This window comes from Stegostoma tigrinum, chromosome 7 (assembly GCF_030684315.1).
Source record: "Stegostoma tigrinum isolate sSteTig4 chromosome 7, sSteTig4.hap1, whole genome shotgun sequence".
NCBI classification, from domain to species: Eukaryota; Metazoa; Chordata; class Chondrichthyes; order Orectolobiformes; family Stegostomatidae; genus Stegostoma; species Stegostoma tigrinum.
The window spans coordinates 49,933,064-49,952,266 of record NC_081360.1 but is presented as its reverse complement, the minus strand read 5'-3'; the positions used below and the strand labels follow the sequence as shown (position 1 = coordinate 49,952,266).

The 19,203-nt window shown below is 39.4% G+C and overlaps 1 protein-coding gene across 4 annotated transcripts in view; it reads left to right on the top strand.

The window, feature by feature from the left end:
* The first annotated feature begins 1,107 nt into the window (after window positions 1–1,107).
* LOC125454063 (cytoplasmic dynein 1 intermediate chain 2) overlaps window positions 1,108–19,203 on the top strand; it is a 78,705-nt gene continuing 60,609 nt past the window's right edge. For all 4 annotated transcript variants that reach the window (XM_048534347.1, XM_048534344.1, XM_048534346.1 and 1 more), the window contains exons 1-3: window positions 1,108–1,182; window positions 13,413–13,536; window positions 17,327–17,438. In XM_048534347.1, the coding sequence (XP_048390304.1) occupies window positions 13,423–13,536; window positions 17,327–17,438 (226 nt within the window). In that variant the 5' untranslated portion in view covers window positions 1,108–1,182; window positions 13,413–13,422. The remainder of the gene's footprint in view (window positions 1,183–13,412; window positions 13,537–17,326; window positions 17,439–19,203) is intronic.

Below are 19,203 nucleotides of genomic sequence, written 5' to 3'. Positions count from 1 at the left end.
ATCTTCCAGCTGAAAGAACTGACACCGACCGAGTGTTGCAGACTGACGCACTCCAAGGTCCAGGACTATGTGCTGAGGGACGCACTAAAGCTTGGGGCAGCCGCCGCCAAGGCGTGGTGGGGAAAGACCACCGTATGAAACCCCTTGTTCAGAATAGAAAAAAGGGCCGTATCTGGTAACTGGGCCCAGCTGGCGCCTTCCCCAACTGGTCAGGGGGCCAACGGGGACTGTATGGAGAGACGACTGCCGGGGTATTTTTTCTTTGTTTTTGTTTTGTTTTCTTTGTTTTGTTTTTTCCTTTAGTTGGTGTACGTACCCCCTGGGTAACCCGGAGCGGCTCGCATGTCTGGGTAGGTGTATAAATGTTTTATTATTTTGTACATTCTATGAATGAAGTATATTTTTCAAATAAAAAAAGTGACGAAACGTCTGAAAACTAACCTTCCAGCTCAGTGAGCACACTCACATCCACACTCATATCCATTTAAAAATCAAACCGCAATATGGTATACATTTAAAACCAACAGTTGTATATGAATACAAAATCAGCAATATAGCATGCACACAAAACCAAGTCATAGATCAACTAGTTTACTACATCACTGTTGTTTATGTATGATACATTCAGCTGGCTTTATATGTGGGTCTATGACTAATATATTGCTAGATAATAAAATGTGAGGCTGGATGAACACAGCAGGCCAAGCAGCATCTCAGGAGCACAAAAGCTGACGTTTCGGGCCTAGACCCTTTGTGCTCCTGAGATGCTGCTTGGCCTGCTGTGTTCATCCAGCCTCACATTTTATTATCTTGGAATTTCCAGCATCTGCAGTTCCCATTATCACTAATATATTGCTGTTGTCTTTATGTGTACTGTAATGCTGCTGGTCTTATATGTCCTATAAAACTGCTGGTTTTATGTCTATATAATTTTGTTGCTTTTTTACACATACTATAGTACTTCTGTTTTTGTGTGTAGCATAATATTGTTAGTTTTGTACGTTGCTGATCTATTTCTAGATACATATATTACTGCTGGCCCTGCAACCACCACCTGACTATCTCTCTGCGTCTAGCTCATTGATTCTGTTACCACTGCTGGCTGGCCGGAAGTGGAGGTTCCAGTTCCGGTTCCGGCTCCATCTTTGTCGCGTTGTGACGGTTCCTGTGGATAATTTACAGGTCAGTCAGTGATACAAGACAAGTCGTTAGGGACTGCCGAGTAAGGCATACCTCTGGTTCCCGCGCAAGGAGCGGGGCTGTACTTTGGGCAGGTGTCGGTGCTAACAGAGGCGACAGAGCCGTTGGCGAAAGAATTCGATTTCTGGGAAGTGCGCGAGGGCGACGTCTTGGCATCCGCCGGGAGGAGGGGGAGGGGCTTGGCGTTTTCCCGGAGTTTGGGATGGCGGGGGGAGCTGTGTTCTCACCCCCCCGAAGTGCGGGATGTGGGGGGCGTCCTCAGTGCTTTCACCACCCCCCCCCCCTCAAGTGTGCGGGATTGGGTGGGGCTGGGATGATCAGTGTTCTTCACCTCCCCCCCATTCCCAGTGAGCAGATTGGGTTGGGCTGGGATGCTCAGTTCCCCCACCCCCCACTGTGTGCAAGTTAGGGTGGGGTGCTCAGTCCCCCCCCCCCCCCCCCCCCCGGTGTGTGGGATGGGGCGATCAGTGTTCTGACTCCCGCCCCATGGTGTGTGGGGTGGGGCTGGGGTGATCAGTATTCTTCACCCCCTCCCCAAAGTGTGTGGGATGGGATGGTGCTGTGGTGAACGGTGTTTGCACCCAAAGCCAGTGTATGGGATGAGGTAAAGATAGGGTGCTCAGTATCCCTCAGTTTATGGTGGTGGGTGAGGTTAGGGTAGGATGCTCAGTGTTCCTCAGTGTACCTGGAATATTGGTTGAGGAACGTGCATGGCGAGAGTTTCACTGTCTCTCGTGTGGGAAGGGGTGTTCTGCATCTCGTGGGACTCCCAACAGGAACTGAGCTGAGGGCTCCTTGTCCCCAGTGGTGCATGAGGGCACTGGCACAGATTCCCCCAGGAGACAAGTGGCAGTGATTCCTGGGTGTCCTATGTCTTTAAATGTAGTAACATAAAATCACCTAGATGGTACTTCAAGGGCTCGACCTTGCAATATTTGTGTTTATTTTCTAAGAGATTATCTGTCCTTTTGGTGCTAACTTCAATTGACAAAACAAATAACTTCAAGACTACGATTGTCCATGTTAGTGCTAGCAGTAGGAGCGGCATTGTGGCTCAGTGGTTGGCGCTGCTGCCTGACAGTGCCAGGGACCCGGAATCAGTTCTGGCCTTTGGTAACTGTCTGGAGTTTGCACATAAGTTCCATCACACAGTGCAAAGATGTGCAGGTTAGTTGAATTAGCCAAGGGAAATGGCAAGTAACAAATACCAGGCAATGACCTTTTGATTTGATTTATTCTTGTCACATACTGAAATAGTGAAAAGTATTGTTTTGTGTGCTATACAGGCAAATCAGATCTAATGTAAGTACGTCAGGGTAGTAGAACAAAATGCAGAATATAGTATTACAGCAACAGAGCAGGCACAGAGAAAGGTAATGTTCAAAGTTCAAAAGTTTGATAACAGTGGGGAAGTAGCTGTTCTTGAATCTCTTGGTACAATCTCCAATAAGAGACAACCATCACCCCTTGACATCCAGTTGGATTATCACCACTGAAATGCCTGTTACAGACATCCTGGGATTTACCATCGATCAGAAACAAAACTGTACTGGCCATTTAAACAGTGGTTGGTACAGGAGTAGTTCAGAGACTAGGAATCCTACAGTGAGTCACTTGCCACCTGACTCCCCAGAACCTGTCCATCATTTACAAGGCACAAGCCAGGAGTGTGATGGAATACTCCCCACTTGCCTGGATAAGCTCAGCCCCAGTAATACTTGAAGCTTGACACTATCCAGGACAAAGCAGCCCACTTGATTGGCACCACATCCACAAGCATCCACTCCCTCCACCACCGCTGATGCTTGGTAGCAGAAGCGTGTACTATCTACAACATGTGCTGCAGAAATTCAAAGATCTTGAGACAGCACCTTCCAAGCCCACAACCACTTCATCGAGAATGACAAGGGAGCTGGATATATAGCTACCAACTTCAAGTTTCCCTCCAAGGCACTGACCATCTTGACTTGAAAATATGATTGCTGTCTTTCATTGCTGCTGTCAAAATCCTGGAATTCCCTCCCTAATGGCATGTGGGCCAACCCACAGCAGGTGGTATGAGAAGGCTGTCTAAGGGTATCTAGGGACAGGTAATAAATGCAGAGGTAATAAATGCTGCCAGCAGCACCCACATCCAACATATAAATTTTTTTTTAAAAGAAGGAAGCTGTCCCAAATATACTATGAAGCATTCTTAGTGCTACCTTTGCCAATTTGATTTTCCCAATCTAAATGAAAATTAAAGTCAACCATAATTAATGGACTGCCTTTAATTTAGAAAAAAAACTCTCCATCTCATGATTTATTGTCCTATAGAACATATCCTATCCTAGTAATTCTTTGCTTGCTACTGTATTTATTCCATCTTGTACATTTCTGATGGCAATAGATCATATCCATTGACCTCTTTGTTAAATCAAGTTTATGAAAACTGTGTACGTTTAACTAAGGAGCTGTTAATTGTCTTTTTATCATTTTATGCCACTTTAACTTCTGTTACTGCTTTTTAAAAAAAGTGTTTTAGTATACTCAACTCTTCCTTTCTTCAATCTGGGTGTCATTACCAAAATAGTTGGCTTGCAATGCTGCCATATCATTTTTCCTTTGTAAGCTTATGGATTCCCCCTCCCTGAAGTCCTTCTTTTCAATTTAGTTCTCAAGTATTCAAAATCTTTCCGAACCTCCTTTTCCAGTCCTGTCATTCAGACTGGTACTAACAATGACAACAGGATTTCTCCTCTCCCACTCCAAGTTGCTGTCTAGCAACAAAGAGGAGGATGTCCTTAATCCTTAACCATGCAGACAACACAGCCTTCAGACACCTGCTGGTGGCTTCATAGATCAGTATCTACTTTCCTAATTATTATTTTTCCTCAATACATTCCTATTTCCTCCTCCTACATGGCTCCCTGTACAATGACATTATGGTCAGTTCTGTCATTTTCCCTGCAGTCGCCACTCTCGTCACACAGCTTGCAAAAAATTTTCTTAGCTGTTAAACGTTTGAAGGGAGACACTTTCAAGATCTGCCCCTTAGGGCTTCATATCTGCATCACCTATAATTGCACCCACTTATTCTTAATCGCAGACCAGATTTAAATAACATAATCTACTGTGTATGGCCACCACCTGTAGCGAAGTGCCCAGGTAACTTCCACCTTTCCTGTAGCCTCAGACAGGGCTTCAGTTCCTCAACTCTGATCCAAAGTTGCTCGAGCTGCAAACAGCTATATTCATTGTGGATCATCTTAGTGTCCAGCTGCTGCCATGTTTTGCAAGTGCAACACATCATCCAACCTGCCAAATCTTCTGTTTTCTTTCAATTATTAGTTTAAAATCACTTAAGTAACACTGCTCTATACACTTCAAGAGTCCCTGCTGTGGCACTTTATTCTACTTTTTAATTTTCTTTTTTTATACACTATCAATCTTAAACTTAATATGTTTTATTTTAAGAAAAATGGTGTGAAAATGCTCGAGACCCTAAACACAAACCAAAGACTTTAGTTTTAATTCAGTACTGAGAAATACCAGTCAGCTGCTTTGTTTCGACAAAAGCATTTAAACTCTTTCCTCCATTGAATTCCTTGAGACTCTCAACTCCAGCGCTAATTCGGCTGCTTATATATGCTCTCAACACACGGAGCCCAGTTTCTTTAAATGATGACCCAGTTTCAGCTGGTACCTAATTAATCTGATCTTTCAATGCATCTCTTAAGAATAAACTTGCTGAAAGATCACAATTACAGGTTAAATTACAACTTAGTATCTAAATTAGGACAAATTAAGTTTGCACAAATATTTAAAGACTGTTACTCAACAAATGCACACATTTAGTCCTTGGAAATGGTGAAGGACATATTAGTCAGTGAGAGCCTGATGTTTGTTGTGGTTACCATTATCAAGGCTCTTCGAGCTCAAGGAATAATTGGGTAGAAATGAAACAGAGGATAGCCATTGCAAATTTGTTGAATGGGGAGATCTTGCCAACCTAGATTGCTAGCTTCCTTTGAGGGTATGACAAAAAAGATTGACAGTATAACAATGGATACAGTGTGTTTTGATTTCATTAAAGCCACTGCTATAAGGTACCTTGAAAGTTTGCTATTGAAAATTGGAGAATCTAAATTGTTTGAAATATTTTTTACTTTCAACAAAGGAAGACCTCACCTTTCAAAACCATTTTTAAATGCTCATTATCCATCTGATTGACTGACTAAATGGCAATGAATTGGAAGTTGTATGGAGGGGCTTTATGGATGAGTAGTTGGCAGAAAACAAGGCAAACAAATGTTTTAGAGATAATAGGAACTGCAGATGCTGGAGAATTCTAAGATAATAAAATGTGAGGCTGGATGAACACAGCAGGCCAAGCAGCATCTCAGGAGCACAAAAGCTGACGTTTCGGGCCTAGAAGGGTCTAGGCCCGAAACGTCAGCTTTTGTGCTCCAGAGATGCTGCTTGGCCTGCTGTGTTCATCCAGCCTCACATTTTATTATCAAACAAATGTTTTGCTTTTTGCTTTCAAAGTTACAATTCACAAATCAGAAAGTGCTATTTGGATTATGATCATCATTAGATTCTCAATTCCAGATGTTTATTGAATTCAAATTCCACCATCTGCTGTGGCAGGATTCAGTCCACGTTTCCCAGGATGTTATCTGGGTTTCTGGATTAACAGTCCTGTGATAATACCACCAGGCCATTGCCTCCCCTTGCTGCTCCATTGTATTGGCTGTCTTTGAAGATGTTGATAATAATCTATAAATCTCATTCAAATTTATTATTTTCCCAATTACAGTTAACTAGGAATACACGCCTTTGATATGACGGACCACAATAGTTTGAAATTGGTATAAATGATCTGGACCTGAAAAGGATGAAAATCTTGCTACTAGTGTCTCTTACCTACATTGTAAGGATGGGGAGAATATGCACTGGTCCGTTCTCTGACAGGAGCTGCAAAGCCAATGAGAAAATTTGGAATGTGACTCTGCCTAATTGGGTACTCTTAAATTTTATCCCTGCCCTCCAGATTACTTGACCAGAACATTGCCTGAAGCTGAATTTTGGCCAAAGCCTTTCCAAAGCAGCAAATGCAATAAAACCCCTGAAAAGCATCTTTCTCCATTCAACTTACAAGCAGTCATACATAATAATAATGAGATCCCTTATTACTATTCCCATATTAATATTCTAATAATCTAATATTCCCATATTACTATGCAAATGTTCAGTTGTATTTATGACATACATATTTTAAAGTGTACACCAACTTGTGTACAAATTGACTTACAAACAGTCTTAGGAACAGAACCCATTCGTAACCTGGGGAACTGTCTGTAGTAGCAATGTTGAGACTGATAATGCTGGCTGTTGTTCCTGAATGAAGGGGATAGAATCTTCTGACATCTAAACATGCACAATTAAGTGTACAAATCATAGTAGTTACTGTCAACAGTACTGTTCTTAACAAGTTGTGCAGCTATAGTCTTTTCCAATGAAATCAACATAGAATTACTAACTTGACATGAAGTTAACTTAATTATCCATTATGCTTGCTGTAAAGACCATTAAAAAATTATTATGTAAAATTATTATCACAGGTAACTGAATTTTTAAGCAATATGCAATATCAGAATTGCTGTTGAGCAGTCTCTGGCTCTAAACAAAAATGGTTTTACGAAGTGAAATTTCATTCCATTAGGAATTTAAATATTGTGTATTTTTTAAAAAAACTCTTTTTATACCACATTTATATGAAACTTTATTTCACCATTATTTCAATGTTATTTGTATTTCCTATAGATCTTAGTTCCCCAATTGTTGCCTGTAAGAATTCTTGAGTTTGATTGGTTGATCGTTCTTGTTACCTGTTGTTCACAAACCCAACAAATTCTTCTAGAAGGTGCCAAAATCAGATGAAGAGCTTATTTTTCTTTCCTGTTGATCATAAAACGCATGTCCCTGAATCTTGTTTATAAAATCAACTGCTCAATGTTCAAAATTCTTTGCCATTCTTGCTTTTGCCTGAATCTTAAATAAGACCAAGTGCTCATGTTGAAAACTTTTGAGTAAATAGAGTTGCATCGTAAGAGCCATAATATTTATTTGCTGCTATGAAATGACAGAGAAGGATTTTTTCAACAGTATCTTACTTGTGGGATCTTCCTGGCCATGTTATCCACAACTGGCAATAATGGGGTGGGAGCAGCAAAAAAGAATCACGTTTTGTCATCGAACTCAAATGTAATTTAAGTGAAATTTGAATTCACAGCTGTATGGGATCAGTCTCTCTTGTGATGCTGGAAAGATTGATGTTTGCACCAGGGTGGTGTGATAAAGGATGGCACTGGTTTTGGATATTGCAGCACATCAGGCAGCTTGAACCATAGATCTAGTCGTGAGGGATTTAGGTGGAAAAATATCCTTGGTGGTTAGCTTCAGCCACGTGTACGAATTCAGCATGAGAATTAAAACACCACTCAAGATAATTGAATAAGTAACTGAGGAGAAGGAAAATTTTGAAGAAGCAAGATGGAAGAGCAAATCGGTTACTTTCAAAAGAGGTCAATCACTACATATTGATTGTGTATAAGCAGCAAAATAATTTTTTTAATGTACATTTTTAAAAAATTCATTAACTGGACAAGGGCATCGCTGCCCAGGTGGCATTTATTGCCCATTCCTAAATGCCCAGTAGGCAGTTCAGAGTCAACCATATTGCTGTGGGTCTGGAGTCTCATGTAGGCCAGACCAAGTAAGGATGGCAGTTTCCTTTCCTTAAGGACATTAGTGAACTCAGATGGGTTTTTCCTGATAATCAGCAATGGATTCATTCATTGTTTGATTCCTCATTCCAGATATTTTTATTGAATTCAAGTTCTATCATTTCCCATGGGATTCAAACTGGGCCCCTAGAATGTTATCGGAGTCTCTGGATTAGCAGTTCAGTGATAATACCACTAGGCCATCGCCCCTCCATATTGGTGATGAGGTTTGGAAAGGACAAGTTAGTTGCAACTTGAGCAACTTTTTAAAGTAGTAAGCAAATAGAATTGAAGTACATAAGGGAGATATGCGTGGAAAGTTCTTTACACAGAGGGTGGTGGGTGCCTGGAGCGCGTTGCCAGCGGAGGTGGTAGACGCAGACACGTTAGCGTCTTTTAAGATATATTTGGACAGGTACATGGATGGGCAGGGAGCAAATGTACGCAGACCGTTAGAAAATAAATGACAGGTTAGACAGAGGATCTTGATCGGCGCAGGCTTGGAGGGCCAAAGGGCCTGTTCCTGTGCTGTAGCTTTCTTTGTTCTTTGTATATGTAAAGTTTCAGTGTTACTGACCTGTAATATCTTTCCCTGTCACTGTTGATTTTCTTGTCAGTAAATTTACTGTATTACTGCAGTGGATGCTACGTAAGAAACATGGGAGGCAAGATTCCACAACAGAGAGATGATGGTGTTGGTTTATCGTAGAATCTCTACAGTGAAGGAAGAGGCTATTTGTCCCATTGGTCTACACTGACACTCTGTAGGTCATCCCTTCCTGACCCAACATCCCCACCCTATCCCCACATTTACCATGACGACACCAACTGAGCCTGCAAATCCATAGGGACTATGGAACAATTTAGCATGGCCAATCCACCTAACCAGCACATCCTTGGAGTCTGGGAGGAAACCCTTCCAGACATGAGGAGAATGTGCAACTTTCACACAGACAGTCACCCAAGGAATCAAATCCGCCTCCCTGGCACTGTGAGGCAGCAGAGCTAACTACTGTTCCACCCTGCTGCCCTTGGGACATTGACCCGGACATTAGGTGATCATTTTTAAAAATAGCCGTGCAAACCACAAACAGATCTTTAAAACCTTGTTCTAATATTTTGTCAGAAGGGCTGTATGTTAAGATAATTCAGTGCTTGTTTATATCTGTACTGTTTTTGGACTGACTCCGTAAACTCTAACTTAAGGTGAGAATGCTACGAACTGAATCAGCCATTAGGGCACAGTATACCCTCTTGATAGTTCATTGTTTTTTGTGTTTAAAAATAATAGAATTATCAAATCATTTTAAGGTAATTGATGGAAATAGCGTAACAAAACAATACTTGTTATGGATGCGAGTTTGCTCGCTGACCTGGAAGGTTTGTTTTCAGACGTTTCGTCACCATTCTAGGTAACATCATCAGTGAGCCTCCAGTGAAGCGCTGGTGTTATGTCCCGCTTTCTATTTATCTGTTTAGGGTTCCTTGGGTTGGTGATGTCATTTCCTGTTCTTTTTCCTCAGAGGATGGTAGATGGGCTCCAAATCAATGTGTTTGTTGATGGAGTTCCGGTGGGAATGCCATGCTTCTAGGAATTCTTGTACGTGTCTCTGTTTGGCTTGTCCTAGGATGGGTACCCGTTCTTTTTGAATACAACAAACTGCCATTCCTAGATGTCACAGTAGAGTGAACAGCCAATGGGGAACTTCAAACCAGCGTCTACGGGAAAACAACACATACGGACCAAATACTGAACTACAGGAGCAACCATCCCAACACCCACAAACTAAGCTGCATTAGAACATTATTTCAACGAGCCACCACACACTGCAGCACAGAGGAACTACGAAGAGCAGAAGAAAATCACCTATACAGCATATTCAAAAAGAGCGGGTGCCCAGTGAACACAGTCCGCCGATTTCTCAGCAACAAACCCAAACAAACAGACAAAACGGGCTCAGAAACCATAACCACTCTCCCCTACGTCAAAGACATTTCGGAAATGACTGCCAGACTACTCGGACCTCTTGGCATCACGGTAGCCCACAAACCCACCAACACACTAAAACAGCAGCTAATGAACTTAAAAGACCCTATACAGACAACAAGTAAAACGAAAGTCATTTACAAAATACCTTGCAAGAACTGTGACAAACACTACATTGGACAAACAGGCAGAAAGCTGGCCACCAGGATACACGAACATCAACTAGCCACAAAAAGACATGATCCACTATCACTAGTATCCTTACATACAGATGAGGAAGGACACCACTTTGATTGGGACAACACATCCATCCTAGGACAAGCCAAACAGAGACACGTACAAGAATTCCTAGAAGCATGGCATTCCCACCGGAACTCCATCAACAAACACATTGATTTGGAGCCCATCTACCATCCTCTGAGGAAAAAGAACAGGAAATGACATCACCAACCCAAGGAACCCTAAACAGATAAATAGAAAGCGGGACATAACACCAGCGCTTCACTGGAGGCTCACTGATGATTTTACCTAGAATGGTGACGAAACGTCTGAAAACGAACCTTCCAGCTCAGCGAGCAAACTCACGTCCTGAACTGTAACCTGAGCTACAAATCTTCTCAAAACTCACTAACAATACTTGTTAGCTAAAGTTGAAGCTATGAAAACAAATTAATGACATGGTTAGGAAATTGGTGAATGGCAGGAAAAACAAAATAGGAATAATTGGCAGAATGTGACTATTGGTGCCTCACAGATTGTATATTGGGGCCTATACACTTTATTAACAATTTAAATGATGAGCTAGGAGCCAACATATGTAAATTAATTGAAGACAAAAAAAAGGTAGCATTATGAATGGTGCTAATGGAAGCATAAAATTACAAATCAGTTAATCAAATAGGTGGCAGAACAGTGGAGATGGATTTCAATGTAGGCAAATTTGAGGCCATCCAACTTTAAACCTGAACTCCTAAATATTCTGTAATATTCTGGTCCAATAAAGCAGGCTAGGCAGTAAAAATAAACTCATGAGGTCCAAGGGACAGTTACAGGCTGGATTGAAGCTGGGTGCAAAGGCCACTTGGCCTGATCTATCACAATCAAATTAATTTGATCTTTCGTTGACTAGATTGTGATAATAGATGTGGATTAATTCTACAAGAAACAAATCAAACCTCCATTTATCTCCCACTTAAATTGTTCCTTATTGCTGATAATGATGGGTTTCCATGAACTGTAGTGTGGAGCTGCATCAAAATTATTTTGATTGTCTGAATATTTTTCCTCTGCTACTTCCCATTTCTAATGAAAATATTGATTCCTGCACTGAGATTGTTCCGTTGCTGAAACAGAGATTTACTACTCACACTGGGAAACAACTGAAATAATAGCTGATTGTTTCCAATTCAGTTATAACATTTAAAAGGCATGTGGATGGGTACATGAACAGGAAGGGTTTAGAGTGATGGGGCCAAATGCTGGCAAATGGGATAAGATTAATTTAAGATATCTGGTTGACGTGGACGAGTTGGACCAATGTCAAGTCGGACCGACGAGGAGTCAAAATACAGAAGAGAGATAGAGTGCTTGTGAATGTGGTGCAATGAAGACAATCTGTCAACATCGGCAAAACTAATGAACAGATCATCGACGTCAGAAAGAAAGGAGGAGAACATGCCCCCATCTGCATCACCAGAACTGAGGTTGAGAGAGTGAAGAGCATCAGGTTCCACAGAGTGACAATAACAAACGACCTGTCCTAAACTTTCCACATAGATGCAACAGTCAAGAAGGCATAACAAGACCTCCTCTTCCTCAGGCAGCTCAGGAAATTTGGCATGTCCATGAGGTCCTTCACCAACTTTTGAGATGCACCATTGAAAGCATACTGTCTGGATGTATAACGGCTTGGTGTGGCAACTGCTGTGCCCAGGAACATAAGAAACTATAGAACGTGGTGTGCACAGCCGAGATCATCACAGAAGCCAACCTTCCATTCATAGACTCTATTTACATGGCTGCCACTGGAAGACAGCCAACATCATCAAAGACACCTCGCACCCTAGTAATGACCTACAACCTCTTTCGTCAGGCAGAAGATATAGAAGCCTGAACACATGCTTTAACTGGTTCAGGAACAGTTTCTTTCCAGCCATTACCAGACTGTTGAAGGGACCCTAGCCACAAATAAAGTAACCTGTACGCCTCTAAGTCTTTTTGATCTGTACTTCCCTTGCTTGCTGTGATCTGCCTGTACCACTTCTAAACAAAGCTCTTCACCAGTATTTCAGTATACACGACAATAAATCAATCTGTCAATCAGTTTCCGTGCTGTATAGCTCTATGACTCTGAGTAGGATAGAACAGTGTGCCTTCTAAAGTTGAAGACACCGGGGATCCAAAAAAAACTTTGGGAAATAGCAATGGAAATCATATAAAATGACAATGATAAATGTAAAATAATCAAGAAGCCCAACTGAAAGCTGGCCTTTGCCTCCAGAGGATTAGAATGAAAGTAGGTTAAAGATATGTTTTAATTATCCAAGCTTTGGTTAGACACAGTTGGAGTACTATCAGCAGTTGTGCCACTACACTTGAGGAAGGATATTATTGGCTTAAATGGTATTTTTGCTGGAAGTATTGACTGCAAGGATTAAATTAAGAGGAACAAACACACAAACTAGATTTGTATTCCCTGGAATTTAGATGTTTAAGGGGTGATAAACTCATTTTTAGAAAGGTTAATTGAAAGAAACTTTATACTGTTTGGAGAATCTAGGACTTGGGGTGCAGGCTGAAAATTGTAAATGATGCTAATGTGTATGGTGGTGGTGGAAGTGAATATTTATGCATGTGTTGCCAGTCAGATGAGCTGCTTTGACCTTCATGGTATCACCCTTCTTGACTGTAATTGGAGCTGCATTCATCCGGGCATGTGGGGAACATTCCCTCACACTCCTGATCTGTGCATTGTAGATGGTTGATAGGCTTCCCGGAGTGACAAGTTGAGTTAGTTGCTGCAGACTTATGGAAATTGGACCGAAGGGTCTGTATCCATGCTGTTCACCTCTGTCATTGTAACCCCTGACTTGCTGTGGAATCCTGCAATGAGTGCATGCATTTGGTTCTAATTGGTAACTTCAGCAGTAAATTTATGCACTTGCTTTTTAAAACTTTCTTGTTTAGTCTTTAACTTGTAACACTGTACTTTGAAAACTGCAGAAATAATGCTTAAGTTAAAAGGCTAGCATTCATTTTAGCACTCAATATGTTTCACTGTAAAATGCATGCAACGGTTGATTGCAGAAAAAGTATAGACTGTTGCTTGTCGTTTTCCAGGACTTAAATAGTCTAAATTGTAAATTAAGTCATGTATTCTACATGTTGAGGACCAATAAAGGATTTATTTTTGAAAATGTTATGCTGAATTCTGTCTTCTGATTTTGTGAAAACAGGGCTGCAGTTATGTCAGACAAAGACAAAAGTGAACTTAAAGCAGAATTAGAGCGCAAAAAGCAGCGCTTGGCTCAAATCAGGGAGGAAAAGAAGAGGAAAGAAGAGGAAAGAAAGAAAAAAGAAGTAAGTCGCAAATGGTGCCATACATTTGTATCCTGCATGGGTATTTCTTTTGGTATACATGCAGCATGTATTTTTAAAAACTTTTATTGCCTTTATGGTCATAAATGCTTTTATCCAATTAAAAAAATCCTAACCAAATTAGTTTTGCTTATTTGGAGATTCTTTTATCTTTGCGAATACGCTGCTGCTAGTATATCTGGTGAATTCCAAACCAGTTGTTATTTAAGAAATAGATGTAAACAGCAGTGAATCAAATGTTGCATTTGAAAGTTTTGAGGAATTGAAGATAAACGTCAGATGGTGACATAAGTAATAGTGCAATGGGATTGTTGGATTAATATTTCTAGTACAAGAATGGTGAAACATCCAGCTGATTGTTAGTGCAACACCTATAGGCGAGAAATAATTCCTTTGTTTGTCATTATGAAACACTGATTAATTACCAGTGCAAGAGTCATCTCACTAATGTAATAAATATATATTGAAAGTGACCATAAGACATAAGAGCAGAAGTAAGCTATTTGGCCTTTTGAGTCTGCTCTGCTATCAGTGAGATCCTGGAAGATTCTGAAAATCCACTTGCCTGCCTTTTCCCAATATCTTAAAAGCCACAGAAACCTATCTTCCAGTTTTGAATTCTGCTTTAAGCCCATTCATGATGTTTTAAAATTCACTGCTACCACCCCATAAAAGTATCAGCTACATACACCATAAAGATACCTGAAAGCTGTCCCTCATTTTGCCAGTAAAACATGGCAGGATCTGTTTTTAATTGAAGGCAATCAAATGTTAATAAGAAAGACCATTCTGAGAAATAACAACTCTAGAGGCAGCCTTCAGGCCGTATGCACGTTTAATTAATTTCCAGAGTGTCTTGATTGTGTTTGGTGTCTCTTTTGGAGGAAAAAGAAATACTTCCATCTTGAGCTGAGCTTCTTGTAGAAATGCAGCCTTAACATCAATTGGTCTACACTCCTAAATAATTGTAATCAACAGAGTCAAAAAAATGTTCAAAATTGCTTTTCCTGCTGTGGGTGAATCCACTATTGTATCTTGGTCCTCCACTTTATCTTAAAAACTTCATTGTTTTAGCCTCATATGACCCAACAAGACATACCATGCGCATTTCCACCGAATTGATAGATCTGGCTATTCCCTGTCAAGCACTCTGCATAAACCCAGATTCGTTCCAGTTTTGTAATTCTTGTCATTTTGTAACTTTATTAACTTCTCTTCTGGTATGCTTGTCATCACCAAGCTTTTCCTTATTTGTACTATATTTCTTAACCTTGTTAAACTATGTCTTGCTTTTTAGCCTTCTAACTCCAGGACTGCTTTTGTTTCATCTCCCCCTCCAAAGTAATAGGATTCCTTTTAATGATTTGTGATCTCTTTCAAGGGAAATGTTGGCTTCTTAACCCACAGTTTGAGCTTACATTGCACATTCTTGCTTTCCATTCTTGTACCTTATGTTCCCAATCCATGGGCCTAACCATCTGCACATCATTTCTATGCAATCAGCCAGCTTTTACATTTTACTTTGGTCTTTCCCACTCTCTTTATAGTGGTCACATTTCTTCATTGACTGGCTGCTTCTGGTAAATATTTGAGGTCCCGCTTTTGGCAGTTATCTTTGGAAACAATGGCCTCATATTGGACATCAGAACTGATTTATCCATCATCAGACGAATTGTCAATTGCACCAGTTGGTCATAGCTGTAGAATGTTGGGTATAAGAGGTACCTGGCTCCTTGTTTCTTTTTGTAACTTTTTCAGAATCTAAATTTGTAGTCCATACAGTGCAACCTTGAAGAGTACACCTGTACAGTCTGGTCTGTATGCTGTGCACCTGTTATTTTACTAATAACTTTTCCCAGATGTCTCCATTCTTCAGGTTCCTGTGTTTTAAAATAAACCATATCTCCCTGATTGAAACTGATTTCCAATGGCATTATTTTATAATTTGAGATTAGCTGAATTCTTTCTGACACTTCAGCTTAAAAGCCTTTCTGGCTGCTTGCAGTGCATTCAAATGTTCTGGAAAAGGTAGAGCTAATTGTAGCCCCTTCCCACACTGCAGGCTGATCATTTAATACTGATGAAACTTTAGGATTCCTACTAAAAAACGAACTGAGACATACTGTAACCTCCAACTATCTGCAACAAACACTTAACATGGACAACCATACATGGACAGTACAGATGTTTACATCTCAGCTAATCTGTCAAAATTTTAAAACGGTTTATATCTATTAATTGAATGGTACCTTTTGCATACCCCATTGCTAAAAGTGCAGTCTGTTGCTCTGTTAATAACTATTATGTTCATGTATTCTGAATTAATTTTTTGCAAAGTCCACTGCCAATATCGGAGAGACATTACCTTATCTACAGTTATTTTCTTAATTTTTCTATGTTGTTGTTGACTGACAATCTGTTTGACAAATCTAAAGTGAAAATGTTACTCTTTATCCTATACCTTCAAATCAATAGCCACACCCTTGTTGAAATCTTTTGCTAAGGTGAGGCATACTATCAGCCGTTATAGTTTACTGTCCAATACATTGTCTCATTTATCACTTATCGTACTCACCACCCCTTATTTCTACATCCTATACTAAAGTGTCTCAGTTGTATAAAGTGCAAATTCAGACATATTTCCGTATCCAGTGTGCTTTTTTTCATCAATGGCCTATTTAATAATAACAGTATTTCATTGGGTGCTACATAATTAAATGATCAGTTTTGACTATTTCAAAATGGATGACCATTCTTCAAATATTTTAGTGTGTTGTCATCCCCAAATTTGAAACTGGTAGCTCTCTCAAATGCCTTAGCTTTGGTCTGACCGTTTATTACTCAGTGTCTAGGTAGCATTTTAGCCATTCTTTTCCACACATTTTTATCTTCAGTTTTGCATGCAACTTACTGAATTTCATTATATACATTTCCATGGCCCTTTTCTTAATCTTTTTAAATGTGTCAAGATCTGACCATGTCTCAAAAACAGTCAATAAATCATGTTTTGATAAATTTCGACCATGCAAGTTAACAACCTTTCTGAACTTTTATCCATGTTTAAATCATCAGGCCCTTAATTCCAAAAAAAAGTTGCTTTTTACTCTGCATCTGTATGGTAATGAAAGTGCTAAAGCCACACCTTGTTTCATTTTTGGCAAAGAAGTAACCCAGGTCTACACGATAACTTCATTCGTTCAATAGCCAAAAGGCTCACTTTCAGAAGACTGGTGAGTAAGCATACACTGAAACTAGACGTTTTGACTCACCCATCCTTTCGTACTATTTTCGTACACTGAAAATAAATGTTTTTGAATAGAGTCCCAAGTCCACAGTTTTAGTGAGAGCCTTATTCAGTTAATTAAACTTTGTGTTTAGTATATAATAACATATTAATATATCCATCACCTACTTCCTCATTCCATTAGGCCTTGGGCATTCCTTCTGACCATATTAGATGATAATATATATCTATCGATAATTTTGACATTGATTATAACGTTTTTCTGAAATAATTTGTGAAGTATTTTCACCTGGGTTACGCGTGAAGAGTGAACATTTTTATGAGGTATTAGAGAGCGGAGGGCACCTATAGAACTACATTATGATAGCTTCCTTAGCAGAGATTGGAAAAAGGTTGGTTAAAAGAAAACTCGGTGATAACATAACTTGAAATTGATAATGCACCAAATTTATTTTAGAATTCTGTTGCATAATCACAATTTATAACCATATTTTGTAAAATATTTTGTATTCATAATTTTTTCTTCAGGCTGATCAGAAAAAAGAGTTGGTACAAAATGAAGAATCTGATATTGAAAAGAAGCGAAGAGAAGCTGAGGCATTGCTGCAGAGTATGGGCATTACACCTGAACCCTCTGTTGGTATGTATGTGAATTTTGTTAATGAGGTATGTTTCATTTTGTGTGAGAATACATTGTTTTTTTATTTCTAAGTATTTTACTGAGTTATGTGCTATTTTGTTTTGGTTTATTTTGTTTTATTAAAGTCAGTTCAAAGTGAGACTTGAATTTGGGACGTGAAAATGAAAGTAAAAATTGCTGCTCACAAATAATCTACATTGGGAGTAGCACTTAATTTAGGTTTGCTTTTAATGTGATGCCAGATTTGTTTGACAAAACTGTCCAAACATGTTAAATGTTAATCAGTGAAGGTTTCACAGATTCTGATTATTTTTGGCTTACTGAAATATTGAGAGCTAAAAGTTGTATTTTTTACATTTTGTTTTATCCATTTCTTAACACCTAAATAAATTAGCAAATGTTCACATTATGGAATGCCATTTTTATCAGATAACAATACTGGGCTATCAGTAGATGGCAGTAGAGCATCATTATGTTATTCTGTCCTTAAAGACACAAGGTATAGTTATGAAAAGCAATACATTTTAATTTAGCAAGTTCAGCAGGAACATTAGTCAAAAATGAAAGGTCTATCTCTAACAATTTTGTTTCTTGTAATGATATTTTGAGAGTTGAATCCCAAATACAGCACTTGCTGAAAATGGAAATGTTAATTGGGTGTGATATTGTTACTGGTTGTGCTCTGTTCTCATTACTACAAAGGTGTAGAATAACATAAAGCAGATCTCCTGTGGAATTGCTGAGATGAGTTGGAGATGTGCATTTTTGTAACAGCACTATCAACTGTGACAAAGTGTTACATTCTCAAGCATTACAGACTATATTGAAGACTTGCCATACCCAGTGGATCCTCCTTGATGCTGCATACTAAGTCTGAAGATGTAGTTTTTCTTCTAATCACTGTTGCTATTTTATGTTGCTGTTCTGTTGTGTCCACTTTCATCTTTTAAGATGTTCCTTACAGCTATGTTTTTGCCAATCTATTCCTAACTTATCTTAAATCTCCTTGTGTTGCTCAGTGTTGAATATGTTTGATAGTTCTTGTTGATAATATTTGTTTATTTTTAATTTTTAAAAAATTTCCATACCTTAAAAGTGATGTATAAAAAGTTTTCTTCTGTCTTTCTTCTCAGCTAAAGTTTGCGTACCTCTTTTGACTTGTCACTCCTCTTTAATTTTTCTTTTTCATTTTCTTTTGGGCATGAAATGGTAGATTGGATAATACTGTGAGGACAAGAATGGTGACATATACTTGGTAAACTCTTTGGTGAGAATACAGACACCAGACAAAAGTGGTTTCCTTATTTATTTTGTTTTCACCCTGTAATTCAGTCCTGCTACTCATTTCTCCCATATCTCTTTCACTTAGACTGTTCATTCAATCATATATATTCCCAGAATGCTTTTTTTTCTTGTGTTTTCAATTTGACTTGATTTCCTCCCTTTCTGTTCTGATTTGCTGTCCTAGTTCACAGAAGTTGGGTGTTGCCTACAATTGCTCACAGCTGCAAAACCACCCCTTATGCATTCGCGATTAGCCTTACCAGCATCTTCCTCTGTTTTCATGTCCTGCACTCATGTCTTTATAGAACATAGAACATAGAACAGTACAGCACAGAACAGGCCCTTCAGCCCACAATGTTGTGCCGACCATTGATCCTCATGTATGCACCCTCAAACTATATTTGTGCAGTTTTCTTCTCTTATTTCTTCTCTTCTGTTGGTCTTCAATTCTTTATTCCTTTTTTTATATAATTCATTAACC